General features: G+C 48.7%; 1 protein-coding gene across 2 annotated transcripts in view; it reads right to left on the minus strand.

The window, feature by feature from the left end:
• Positions 1-13726, minus strand: part of SPON1 (spondin 1) — a 263826-nt gene extending 250100 nt beyond the window's left edge. For both annotated transcript variants that reach the window (XM_039251833.1, XM_039251832.1), the window contains exon 1: positions 13290-13726. In XM_039251833.1, coding sequence (XP_039107764.1) covers positions 13290-13527 — 238 coding nt within the window. In that variant the 5' untranslated portion in view covers positions 13528-13726. The remainder of the gene's footprint in view (positions 1-13289) is intronic.
• Between the last annotated feature and the right edge of the window lie 706 nt (positions 13727-14432).

The following is a 14432-nucleotide window of genomic DNA, read 5'->3' on the forward strand; positions in this document are numbered from 1 at the left end:
CATACAGCCTAAGGGCTGGGAGGAAAAGACACATCAGCAGACTTGTATAACAGATGTGGGTGTTATGGATGTGTGAATGATGTGCTCTGGGATGCCAGAGGAGGGAGCATCTGGGTCTAACATGGAAGTCAGTCAGAGGGGGCTTCAAGGAGGAGGCAGCATTTGAGGTGCAAGTTGAGTGAGGAATAAGACTTTGTCCAATGGACAAGAGACTAACAACACTCCAGGTACAGGCAAAGGCATGGTGAGTTGGTCTTGGCCTTGGAAACCAGAACTATTTCTGTATTTCATAAATTGCCAGATAGAAAGGACAGTGAAAGAGGTCAAGGAAGAAGATAGGCGATAGATACTTAAAAGCCTTCAAAGCCTTGCTAAAAAGTGTGGATACTACCCTGGAGGTAATGAGGGGGCCCTAAAGGGTTTGAGTTAGGGAATGTCATATTCAGATTTATGTTTTAGGAAGATGAGGCTGGAAGTTGTATGATTCCTGGATTATAGCCTTTCCCTGAAAAGCACTGGCAAGGGTCTCTCTGGTCTGCCTTGCTTATATGAGGACTGATATTTCACACTTGAGCTTGGCCTTAAGTCGCTACCTAAGGTTGAGTTCTCCCCATCCTTGGATACACTTGCCATCTGAAAACCCAACTCCCAAATAGCTTTCTGGGTCCTTCAAGGTCAGTGTGTCAACCATTTAGCATAAACTCTGGTGAGCTGTTACTCAATTCATCTGCTCTGCATATCACCCTCATTGGTTCTTATCTAGTACAGTCACACTCCACACTCTGCCTTTGGGTTTCAGCTCCAAACTCAGCGAAAAGATCTTGAGCCAGATCTCAGCTCCATCACGCAACCAGCACCTGACATCCACCTGCTAGATGGTACTGAGATGCCTCATTCACACATCAACTACAGGGAACTTGAACTTCTGCCTTAACCTGCAACACGGGGTTACAAGGACCACTGGAGCAGGACACAAGCCATGGCAGTCCCCTCCCTGCTTTGCATGACTGTCAGAGCACCAGAAAGATGCAACGTACACACTTCCCTTAGAAACTGGCACAGGGGCACCTGGGTGGCTCAGTCAGCTAAGCATCTGACTTGATTTTGGCTCAAGTCATGTTCTCACAGTTGGTGAGTTCGAGCCCTGCATGGGGCTCTGTGCTGACAGTGTGGCACCTGCTTGGGTTTCCTTCTCCTTCTCTCTCTGCCCCTGCTCCACTTGCTCTCTCTCTCTCTCGCTCGCTCTCAAAAAAATCCATTAATAATAATAATAATAGACATTGGCACAACAATTGAGCCCACCCAAACAAGATCAGGCAGAAGATGTTGGTGATGGGCTGACAGATAGGAAGGCAGGGCTAAAAGTCTAAAGGTGAGCAAGGACGATGGGGGCTGGCCCACGCTATTCCTCTGGATGGTCTTTAGCTAGTGCTCCAGCATTTCCAGGCAGAGATGAAACATCTCCCATTCCGAACTAAATATGACACATATCTAAAATTGAAACTGGACATAGCTAACATACCTGGGTTCAAATCTCTCCTGTTTACTATGTGCAACCTTTGTCAAGTTACTTAACCTCCCATGGTCTCAGTTTCTAATCTCCTGCAAAATGGCAGTAATAGTACTTATCTCCTTGGTATTATGACAACTAATGAATTAATGCTCATAATAGTAAATGTCTATACATGTTTGTTTAATTAATAAGATATATTAAAAATAAATCCTCTTCCATAAAATAGGGATCCTCATTATCATCTCACAGGTTTGGTATGAGGATTAAAGGAGGGAATGTGTGTGAGGCACACCGCAACGGCACAATGGACGTCCATTCTTTCCCACACGTGCTGCCTCTTCATGGCATAACTGGGAGCCAGATGAATGGGTCCTGAGCTGACCATTATGTGGATGGGAAGAGGGATGGGTGGGAAGGAAGCTCTCGGGGACTTGAAGATGTGTCAGCCAAGCCAATGTAGCTGGGGGTAGGGGTGAGGGCAGGAAGCACGGAGGACATACACTCTCCAGGACAGCCCACTTCTTCCCCTACTTGGACAATGGGATCTTTAGGCTGGCGACAAGAGTACCCTCCCTCCCTCCTGAAACATAATGTCATAGAAGTGACTGTGACCCAAATTTAGTCCCTCTCCATACTGCATTCCCCTGGGTCTGTGACCCAAGATGGACCAATCAGAAGCCTCCCCTGGGATTTTCCAGTTTGGAGTTAATGGGACCAGGGCTTTTCTTTTAGTTCCAGAACTAACTGAAAGGTTTTTCATGGAAAGTTCTTGGCAGCTAACCTCCTTGTTATTTGAAGAAAGTTTATGTGTAGTAAGAAAAATGAGGACAACACACAGAAACATAGCCAAGAGATATAGGATGGAAAGAGTGACACAGACAAGGTGGAAGGGAGGGGTGCAAAGGGGAGAGGGAGGAGAGAATGCTTTTGGGTCCCTAGATCCATTCATATCTGAAGCCAGATCCACCCCTAGACTTTCCAAATATGGGACTCAATAATTCTCTTTCTGCTCTAGTTAGCTTGACTTTGTTCCCGTCATATTCCATGAAAAGTCTTCACTAATATTGAAACAAAGAAAGAAAATAACTTTGCCTAAACTACATGATTCATTTGCAGGCTAGGGAAATGGTTGTGGCTTAACTGAGGTGGCTGACCAGGAAGGTGGAAGCTGATACAAAAATGTCACTGAGATGACAGCAAATCAGTTGACTTCAACAGTATTTAGCTAGATGTCCACTTTAGAGAAAGACTCAAGGGATGTCAAGGGACCCTCGACCTGCTCAACATTCTTATCAACTTTGATAAAGATTTCTAAGACTGCTTATCAAAATCGTAGATAATCCAAAATTAGATGATGTGGATAAGTCACTCAGTGACAGAATCCAGATCCATGAGTGGCTGACAGCAACAGGGATGGACCCAAACATGCTGGATTAAGTCTGAAGAAGACCAAGTCATGAGGAATCACGTCAAATCTTACGTTCAAGGACCAAGCACGCCAGTATAGGGAGAGGAGGGAAGCAAGCCTTCCCAGCAGTTCACAGAAATTTTTGCTGGCTACAAGCTCAGCGTGATCCCAGAGTACTGAACATCTGCCAAAGTAGCAAACACAAGACCTGGCAAGCTTCACACAAACACAGTGTCCAGGACAAGGGAGATCATCATTCTCCGTGTTTCATCCCTATCAGAGCACATCTGGAGTACAAAGTGCAAGGGGATGAGAAACAGCATCCTATAAGGAATGGCTGAACAAATGGGGGCATTTTGGTCAGAAGAGAAGTCATAGTTTCTATTTCTCCACAAATACCTCAATGGCTGACATATGGCCAAGGGGAGACCTTATGTGCTCGATTCCAAAGAACAGAACCTGGACCAATGAGAAGTTACATGGAAGGGAAATGTTGGCAAGAGAAACAAGAACCAGGTCAGCCATGGCTCAGGCTCTGCCAGCTTTGAGCATCATCACCTAAAGGAAGCTCCCGATTCTTCTCTCTCCACCACTTCACTGCCAAGGCAGGGAAGGCTGCTATCTCTCCAGCTTTGGGGACATTCTACTGGCCACTGTCCTCGGGTACAGGATAGGGCAGTGATGTGACCAGGTGCTAATGTATGTGGAGCATGGGAGGCTGGGGTGGAGCTGGGAGAGGTTGTGATGGGGAAACATGGTCATAGAAAAGTGACCATTTTCTGGCTGCCTTTTCTTTGTGTCTCATCATCTTGTTTTAAAAGAAAAAAAAAAGAGATTATAGATTTCTGGAATCCAGCTCTTTGTTGGGGGTGGGTCCAGTAAAGCTATTATTAGTTTGTACGTTTTAAACTTTCCAAGTAATTCTGATGCATAACTAGTCTTGGACGCCACACAAATGACCCCACAAAGTGCTGATTCCAGGGAAAGCCACTTAATAATTGGTGTCAAAGTTTGATGGATTAACAATCCTCTCTGCTCTCTTCTCCGTTCAGTTAAAGCCAGTGTCTGAAGCTGGGAGACCCTTCCCTTTGCGCTTGTGCTTATTGTCCTTCTGGTCTTCACCTCTGAACCATTGATGACCCAGCTTTCACCATGCTGATCTCCTTCCTCTCAATAGTCTTTACCTGGGACCAGCCATCTGCCTGCCCTCCACTTCCAGCCAACACCCTCAGGGCACTGGGCATCCTTCTCTCTGCTGCCCCCACCTGGAGCTCCTTGCCATTGGTCCCCATCCCTGGTCTCATTTCTCTGGCTGAAAGAGAAACACTCTTTCTTCCATCCAGCTCTCTTAGCGGGAGATCTCACACCAGGATGATTCTTCTTCTTCTTCTTTTTTTTTTTTCCCAACAAATAATGATTTAGTGCCTGTTATGTCCACAAACTGTTCTGAGTGCTAGAAATAAATGGCAAATAAGAGAGGACACAGTCCTTGCTGTCATAGAGCTTGTATTCTAGCTTGAGGCAGATGATACATAAGATAATTTCAGAGAGTGATTAAGGGCTATGTTGAAAGTGAAATCAGGCAAAAGAAATGGGAACCATACATTGGTGGTCAGAGAAGCCTCTTTAAAGAGATACAGATCTGAGCTGAAACTTAAAAGACAAGGAGTGGGCCACACAAAGATGTGGGGAATAGCATTCTAGTCATGGAGAAGAGCATGTACAAAGGCCCCGGGGTGGGAATGAGCTTAGAGTGCTTGGAAAATCCAAAGAGTAGTGTTGCAGCTGTGAGGTGAAGAAGGAGACAGAAAAAGAAGAAAATGAAGAAAGATGAGGAGGAGGAGAAGGAGAAGGGAAAGGAAAAAAGGGGGAGGGGAGGAGGAGGAGGAGGAGGATCCTAAGAGATTCCTCTAGCACTCGGAATCACCATCCAGGTTTCATGGCCTGGTCTGAGTCTGCCCACCTCCCCACACTCCTGTCCTCCACACACAGTGGTTTGTGCCTGGAGCCTTTCCCTGCCCTCCTGTCATCTCACAAAGTCCATGAGGCATCTTTGCAAATATCCGGGCCACAATGGCAGATAGGGCTCGAGTTATTTCCCATGGGTCTTCTGGGCCTCAGCTAATCCACAGATGAGAGTAGACCTGTTTTCCTGAACTCTTCACGGCAGTCTTGAACATTCCACGCAAGTTAGAAGCCTTGTCTATGTAGAGCTCAGAAGCACTATGGTGATGTCACCTAACTCCTTACCCTGTCCATCCCAGCCTCGACTCCAGCCCAGCCAAGGAAGCCTGTAAATATGGGAAATCTATACCAGCAAGAGCTGGCCAGCCACACAGAAGGCTTCGTGTGGCGTGGTGAGCTCCCTGGTACCGTAGATGCTCCTGCAGATGTGCCTGATAGAATCACACACAACTGCACACTCTCAGAATGCTAGAGGAAATAATACCTTAGAGGGGCGCCTAGGGGGCTCAGTCGGTTAAGCATCCGACTTCAGCTCAGGTCATGATCTCATGGTTCATGGGTTCGACCCCCGCGTCAGGTTCTGTGCTGACAGCTAGCTCAGAGTCTGGAGCCTGCTTTGGATTCTGCTTTGGATCCCTCTCTCTCTCTGACCCTCCCCTGCTCATGTTGCCTCTTTCTCTCTCTCAGAAATAAATAAAACTTTAAAATTTTTTAAAAAATAATAATACCTTAGATAATTTGGGCCACTTGCACCCCATTCAATCCATGTATGTGCTTGAGCTTGCATGGGAGAGGACTCATTCCCTCATTCTAGCACAGTGAGTATTTTGTACCTGTCATGTCAGGGCTTAAAGACAAGCAACCCACTTGTTTTACCCGTCACTTAATTGAGGAGACACTAGTCTCTTCTGATGCTGGAGGCACAAATGGAAGTCCTGGACTTATTGAGAAATGTCAGTGTGCTTCTACTCCCCATTAACAGAACTATCTGGAAGGAGACATAAGTAAGGCCACATTGAATCTAATACCCATGTTCTTATTTACATACAATTTGAAAGGATTTTTAAGGAATAATATTCGGGGGCATCGTTTTATTTGTAATTTCTTTAAATGTTTATTTTTGAGAGAAAGAGAGACATGGAGCAGGAGTGGGGAAGGAACAGAGAGAGAGAGAGAGAGAGGGAGACACAGAATCCAAAGCAGCCTCCAGGCTCTGAGCTGTCAGCACAGAGCCCGACGCTGGGCTCAGACCCACAAACATGAGATCATGACCTAAACTGAAGTCGGATGCTTAACCGACTGAGCCACCCAGGTGCCCCAAGGAATCATTTTGACTTCTATGATTTTTGCTTTCTATGGTACCTCTTGAATCTAACCCTCCAGTACGATGGGGCTCCAGTCTACTCAAATTGTCTCACTTTCTTTCACAATATATACCCCAGTGAGCTTTTCTTTTTCTTCTAATTTCTCTTCCCTCCTCCTCCTCCTCCTCCTCCTCCTCCTCCTTCTTGCTGCTCTTTTTCTTCTTCCTTGTTCCTCCTCCTTCTCTCTCTTGTTTTCTTGTTTTGTCCACTTCCTCCTTATTCCTTTCTTTGCTTATAGCTTCCATCTTTATTGAGAGAAAGGGTGGGATAGAACACACCACTCTGACATACTGGCCCCATTTTCTCCTCTCAGTATGAAACGTATCAATACCACACGCACACACATGCACACACACCAACACTCCTTCTCCTACTGACTCGTTTAGCAAGTATATCAACTTTACGTGCTTTTGAGAAGACATCCAGATACCTTTTACTGAATGAGAGGACATGAAATACTGTGGTTTTATATGACTATGCATTAAAACATGTGGCAGAGATAGGTCATTGTCCCTTTAAATCCATTTTCACCTTCATCCTTTTGGGGAAAAAAAAAAATCCTTTCCCCAAGTTTTAGCTGAGCATGTGGCTACCCAGCTAAATGCTTTATTTCCCAGGCTCCCAGGCTAGCTGTGGTCAAGTATCTAAATCCTTTCCAGGGGAATGTGTTTGGGAAGTGCTGCGTGCAATTCTGGGTCACATTGTTCAGAAGAAAGCTGCTTGCCCTCTACTTCCATTCCCCACCTCTGCATGCAGACTGGAATTCCCATGTGTTGGCAGTGAGCTGGCTGTATCTGCTCTGATGAGAACACCCTACAACAGTGCTGTCCAGTGGAAATAAGCTCCCCACAGGTGAAATTCCTTCTAATTGTTAACAAGTATCCAGTAGGAATAAATGTAAAAGAAGTAAAATTAATTTTAACAATATATTTAACTTAAACGAATATATACCATTACCACTTCAATATGGAATCAATATAAAAATAAATTATTGAGGGGCACCTGGGTAGCTTAGCCGGTTGAGTGACTGGCTCTTGATTTCAGCTCAGGTCATGATCTCACGGTTTGTGGGATCGAGCCTGGTGTTGGGCTCTGCACTGACAGCACGGAATCTGCTTAGGATTCTCTCTCTCCCTCTCTGCCCCTCCTTCTCTCTCTCTCAAAATAAATAAATAAACACTTAATTATTGAGAAGTTTATTTTTCTTTCATCCTAATCTCTCAACAACCGGTATGGGTCTTACACTCAGAGCACATCTCAATTTGGACCAGCCACGTTTCAGGTGCTGTAACTCCTGGCTGTCTATGGGACAGCAAGAGCGCTGGCGGACTTGCAGGGCAACACGACAGAAGGAATTTGGGCTCCTGGTTGACCTGGTGGAGCAAAGCTGGCCACCATCTAGGACTTCCCATTTACACCTTATTTAAAAAAAATTGGAGGGGCACCTGGGTGGCTCTGTTGGTTGAGTGTCCAACTTAAGTCATGATCTTGTGGTTCATAAGCTCAAGCCCCACGTCAGGCTTGCTGCTGTCAGCATAGGGCTGGCTTTGGGTCCTCTGTCCCCCTCTTTCACAAAAACTAAAACATTTTAAAATTTTTTGAAAAACATTTGGGGCACCTTGGTGGCTCAGTCGGTTAAGCATCAGCCTTTGGCTCAGGTCAGATCTCATGGTTCATGGGTTCGAGCCCCGCATCAGGCTCTGTGTTGACCGCTCAGAGCCTGGAGCCTGCTTCCGATTCTGTGTCTCTCTCTCTCTGCCCCTCCCCCCGCTCATGCTCTGTCTCTCTCTGTCTCAAAAATAAATAAACTATAAAAAAAAATTTTTTTTAAATATTGACCTGCATCTGACATTCTGTATAACAAGCAAATGGAGAGCAATAGTGAAGTTCTTGACATACCAACCCATGTTTGTGAACTCAATAGCAATTACATCTTGTCGTTCCTGCTGAATCAGCAGTGTGTACAGGGGAACACCCAAGTTTTAAACCTTGAAAAATCCCTATTTGATATGCTTTCATTTTTTGTATATTTTGATTTTTTTGCATTTCATGAACATCAAAGCAGTAAGCAATCTCTTCATTATCAATTTGACCACAGTACTTATTAAAAGGGGGCAAAGTTTCAAAAATAAAGGTACATAATAAAAATGAGGGGAATGATACAAAAAAAGAGAAATAGGAGGGAAGACTTCGTGTTAATTACAATATCATCAGCAGTACTTAATTTTTAAAAACTCCACTAGATTAGAAATAGTCTCTACAAGACCTTGCCCAGTTTAAAATTCTCAGATTCTACACAGGTAGTTTACAAATATCTAATTTCATAGGCATGGCTGCCTAAGTTCCCATGTAAAAATAAAACAACAATCAAATTAGGTGTTTTTCCTATCCAATTTGTTACTGTGTTTCCACAAACAAAAGGAATTGGCTAAAGATTGACAAGGTTGTTCATGTTTCTAAATTAATTCTTTGGTTTATGAGGAAATGCAATCCTAAAGTCTATAAAAAGGGGGGAAAAAAAGCAAATGTAAGTAAGGAGCCATCGCTTTAGACTTTGTGTCCCAAGATATGTCAGTTATTGTCTGATTTGTTGTTGCTGTTTCCTTTCAATGAAAACTCACCATCCAGAATGCCGAGGGCAGCCGTAGTTAATTCATTTTATTCCCTGTTCGTTTTCTTGTGTCAATACAGAAGACTGGTTAAGGGAACAGAGTTAGGAGTCAGACATCCCTGAGTTTGTATCCTGACTTCACTGAGTATCAGCTGTGTGATCATGGGCAAGTTATTAAACCTCTCTGAGACTGGGTCCTCTCATCTGTAAAATAAGAATAATAATAAACTGCCTCAAAGTACTGGAAAGAATAAGTGAGATGAGTAGGAAGTATTTAGCACCATGTCTCATCCAGTGTTGCTGCCAAGTATTTTTCTATTTCCAAAATAATCATCTTACAATGTGTATTTTTTAAGCACCTCCTCTATGACAGCTTTTTCCTTTAACATGGATTATTTCTGACTCTCACAGCAACACTGGAAGCAGTAGGGGAGCAGTCTCATTTCACAGCTGGGGAAACTGTGGCTCAGAGAGGTGAAGCGGCCTGCCTGAGGTCACACAGTGAATGACTGGACTGAACAGAAGTCAAACATCAAAGCCTGTGCTCTTTCTACCAGACTGCGGTGGGGCTCTCTGGGACACACAGGGCTATGGCATTGTGGGACAAAGAAAGACGAGGCCAAGCAGCTTTGGAGGTCTCCAAACCTCACGGTTTAGAATAAATCCCCCAATTATGCTTGAAGTTGGACAAGCTTTTGAAATCTCAACTGGACATTCTTTTCCCATCAAGTTCCTTGAAATTTCCCTTTAAAGAGCATCTAGGAAAAGCCACTCTCATTAGCCAGGGTCTGGCTTTATTTTCCTAATAAACAGACCTTTAGTCAGACAAAAGAGCCTCTTTTATTTTCAATCAATTCTTCAACATTTCAGCTGGTTTTCTTCTATTTGGCTTGAAATTGTGATCTGGGAATGGCTGGTCCTGCAAATTGTCCTCCTATGAGGGAAGCCCCTTGAGGATCCTCAACTTGTTATTTTTAATCACTGTAATCTCCTTGTCAAAGGAGGCCATGGTCAGAAACAGAGCAGGCCTTTCAGAGCTTTTCTAAAGCACAATTATTACTAAGGGAAGGGGACAGGGGGAAGAGGGAGGGAGGGGAGAGAGAAGCGGTGGGAGAGAGAAGGAAGTCAATATAGTACTAGCAACTTGGAAAAGGCTGAATAATAATCTCAATTGGATTCTGGCTGTTGAGAAGAAAGCCCATGATATATGTATGTATATATATACATGTATATGTACATACACACACATATATGTATATATACATATATTACACACACGTATATATACATACATACACATACATATACAGTGACCATTATAATCCAGTGTAGAATACCTAAAGGAGATACTGGGGTCGGGGGTGGGGGGCATGGAGAGCAGAAGCTACTCAGGGATGAATTGGAATTCTGGGGACAAAGATTCCCGGCAGGAAAACAAGCCATTGATCCCAAGGCTTGTAAGGGGGCTCTAACTCAAGAAAAAATGAAAAAGCAAGCAGAACACCAGGGGAATGTTAACTTCCACGGCCCTAAGTCAAAACCCCGAACAGAATGCATTAGATTTACTTTTAACACGATTATTCTAAGAAAGCATAAGCCAATGGAAAATGTCACAAACTAGGCCAGCGCCTTTTTCTTCCTAACTTTGAGTGGCGGAACCAGGTTTGCTAACCTCAGAGTATTTAGTTAGAAGGCCGGGAGAATTGGTTTCCGCAACATCTTCCTTTCAAGATCTCTTGGCCACCACAAGGGAGAAACAGGGATTGCCAGCCAACAGCCTGAGTGGGGGTGTCACACGGTTGGGTCCAAAAGTCTAATGTGTAGGCGGGAACAACCTATAGGGTGAAAGTCTAGAGCTCTCTCACCCCTGGTCTCTGTTCTCACCTACTGGCCACGGAACTCTGGCCGTAGGAACCCCTCTGTTGTGAGTACCAGGTGCCCCTCCTTCCCAGTGCTGGGGTACCTGCAGCCCGTGCTCAGGCCAACAGGGAGGATTCAAATGGGAAGAAATGCCAGGGAGGATACTTGGGGGAGGGATGCAGATTTGTCTAAATCATTGAAAAATAACCTCTTGGGTGCATAGTAAGAACAATCTTAGGTAAGGTTTCCATTATGGAGAAATCCTTCATTCACTCATTCAGTTAATTCATGAGGACTCAGATAGCCACCATTCACTAGTAGACTGAACTAGAGTACTGAGAATACCATTTTTTTCAAAATATTTTTATTTATTTCTAGGAGAGAGAGAGAGAGAAACAGCGTGAGCAGGGGAGTGTCAGAGAGAGAGGGAGTCACAGACTCCGAAACAGGCTCCAGGCTCTGAGCTGTCAGTCAGCACAGAGCCGATGCGGGGCTTGAACCCACGAACCGCGAGATCATGACCTAAGCCAAAGTCGGACGCTTAACCGACTAAGCCACCCAGGCGCCCCCTGAGAATACCATTTTTAAACACACACACACACACACACACACACACACACACACACCAAAAACAAATAATTAAGGAGGTATATCCCTCCGTTATTACACCAATAAGGGGCTCATATCCAACTCAAACTAACACGTATTGAAAACCTCGGGCAAACTCGTCTTTGTCAACTCACATATTCGCTACAGCCACCACAGAGGTTGGATACATAGCTACTTACGCGGCTGGGAAATAAGCTCAGAGAAATTAAAAGACTTGCATAAGGTCACACAGCTACTGAAGTCAAGTCCATCTGACTCTAAAGCCGCCTCTGTCCCTGCCACGTGGAGCTTGGGCTGTGTTCCCAGGGAACCCGGGTCCTCGGTTTTGGTGAGGCCTCCTCCCTCAAGAGACCCAGAGGGTTCCGCCCGCCTCCCTCCAGTCTACGGAGAGGACAGGCTGCTCCCAGCTCCTCGGAAAGGCTGTGGCCGCACCGGCAGCCCCCCACCCCCACCCCCACCCCCGGTCCCTCCCGGGCTGGCCCGGGGGTTCCTTCCCGGGTCCCGCGGGCCGGCGCACGGGGGTCACAGGGGGCTCCTCGCCACCCGCTGAGCGCCGCTGCGTGCGGGGGGCGCCAGGAAGCTAGGTGGACAAAGTCGGGGACACGCCCGGGAGCAGCATTCTGAGAAGGGTAGCCCCTGCTTACGGTGGCCTGCGTGGCCCGGGCGCCCGCTGACAGTGGCCCAAACTTTCTCCAGTGTTCTCCAACCGCTTCCTCCCGCAGCCTCTGGGCACCCGGAAGGCGGGGGTGCAAGGGCGGCGGCTGCGGGCCCACCAGCTGTCCCCCAAGACCCTCGCTTCCCTGCCAGGCACCGGAGCTGACTTACGAAGGGGCGGGAGAACAAGCACCCCGTCACTCCCCTCCCGCGGGGCCCCAGGTGAGACCCGGCAGGCTTCCTTCCCTGCCCTAGGTCCGGTCTCCCAACTGGAGCACGGCAGCTGCTGCGCCTGGAAAAGATGTCTGGGGAGACGATCAGCCGCGGAGAGAGGCGGTGGGCCGCGGGGATGGAGTCGGGGTCTTCAGGTCTGCGCGGGCCGAGCGGCGCTCCTGCCGGGGAGGCGCTCACCTGCCTGGGCATCCGCTCCCCGCGCTGCCTACAGCCCGAACTCAGCGGAGGAGCGTAGGCGCGACATCCAAACCGCGGAGAGCCTCGGGGTGGCTGGAGCAGGGGCCCCCCGCCTCGAGGGAGCAGGCCTCGGGAATACGAGCTTCCCTTTCCGACTTCGCCAGGTTTCCCTTCCCCCTCCGAACCTACCCACAGCTCCTCGGAGGCCGGTTCCATTGGGAGCCGGCCCTAAAAATCCACACCCTTCTCCCTCGCCTGGGACCATCGGAGAATAATATGGAGTTCTTTCCGGGGACCCTTACGAAAGCTTCAGACTCTTCCTGCCCTCCTCCCCGTGCCCTGCGACCGGTCAAGGGGGAAGTCGAAGTCCCTTTTCCTGAAGACCTGTGTCCAAGGAAACTGGGAGTGACCATCCCGCCTGGGGCCCGTCTGGGAGAAGCTGGTATCCTCCCCTTCAGGGATGGGAGAGGGGAAAGTCAGTTTCCCACCTTGCCTGGGACCCGACTGGGAGGCACCAGGCTTTCCTCCGCCCCAGGGGTGGCTTTGGAGGAAGGCGGGTTTCCACTGCTCTCCCGGAGCGGGCCGGGGAGAAGCCAGGTTCCCTCCCAGCCAGGCTGGCGTGGCGCGTCGCTCAGCTGCAGCCCACGCCCGGCAACCGCGTCGGAGAAGGGGCTGCCGGCCTGGCTGCGGCCCCCGCGACGGCCCCGGACGCTGGCCCGGGAGCGGCGCCGAGCTCGCGGAGAGAGGGGCTGAGGGCAGCCAGGACGCAGGGCCCTTGCCGGGCTTGCCGGCACCGTGCGCCCCGGGACCGTGCGCCCTCCTCCGGCACCGCGGGGTCGGCGCCCTTCCGGGGGCCGGGTCCCGCGCCCCCCAGCGCCACGCCGGGCCACTTACCACGGTAGCTGATTCCCGGCTTGTAGAAGTCGGGGTCGCCCTCCACGCGGAGGCTGAACTCGGTGTAGCCCTCGCGCCGCGTTCCCTGGGCGCGCAGGATGCGGCTGCAGTAGCCCTCCGACTTGGGCACTTTGTCCAGGGTCTCGTCGGAGAAGGCCAGCGCCGCGGCCAGGGGCAGTGCCAGGGCCAGCAGCGCCGGACTCCGGCTCAGCCTCGGGGGCGCCGGGGACAGCCTCATCCTCGCGGGCGTCCAACTTTGTGCCCCTGCCGCCGGCCCTCGCCACGCGACTCCTGCCCGAAGGGGTCCCCGTGGAAGCGAGACCAGGCGGAGCGCGGGCGGGGAGCGGGAGCTCGGAGCCGCCGACCAGGATTCCGTGCGGGTCTCGGCTTGGCGGCTGCGGAGCTGCGCCGCGCTGAGCTGAGCTGAGCTGAGCTGAGCGAGCAGAGCTGCGCGAGGAAGGGAGGGCGGCGGCGAAGGGGGAGGAGGGCGGGCTGATTTTGCCCAGATCCGCGAGCGCAGCGCTGTTTTGTTTCCGAGCTGGCGATTAGCGGGCGCGGCGGTGTTTATTTTGCGACGCTGGATTCCCAGGGTCGGGCAAAGAAATCATAAGGCACAGGGACACTGCGGGATTTGTCCCGCCGCCGCCGAGGAGGCTGCCGCCCCCAACCCAGCTACACCTTTGCACCCTGCGGAGTGGAGTCCTCCAAGGAGGGAAAGACTGCAAAGTAACTTTTGTTGCACACCTACTTTGTGCCTCCCGATATGCTGGGTGGTTGGCTTAGGGTATCTGCTCACCTTCTCCACTCTCCCTGCACATTGCAAGCGTGACATTACTTTCACTCATTTTACAGATGAGCACACTGAGGCCTGCAGCTGAACAGTTAAGGCGGGGTCTGATGCCATGACTTTCTGACTCTATTGCTCTTTTGGAACAGGTCAGACTGGAGGATGAGAAAGGAGCAGAATGACTCACCCATCTGCGCCCAGTAGGCACCGTGCCTACAGCCTGTAATATTTTTGGAGACTCCTGAAAATATTTTCCTTAAAATCAGAAGGAAAAATCATTTAGGTCTAATAAAATGTTATGTATAATAGCAATGTATTTCTGTTTACACCTACACAGTCATAAAACATAACGTTTA

This window comes from Hyaena hyaena, unplaced genomic scaffold (genome assembly GCF_003009895.1).
Source record: "Hyaena hyaena isolate Hyena2069 unplaced genomic scaffold, ASM300989v1 scaffold_401, whole genome shotgun sequence".
Taxonomy (NCBI): domain Eukaryota; kingdom Metazoa; phylum Chordata; class Mammalia; order Carnivora; family Hyaenidae; genus Hyaena; species Hyaena hyaena.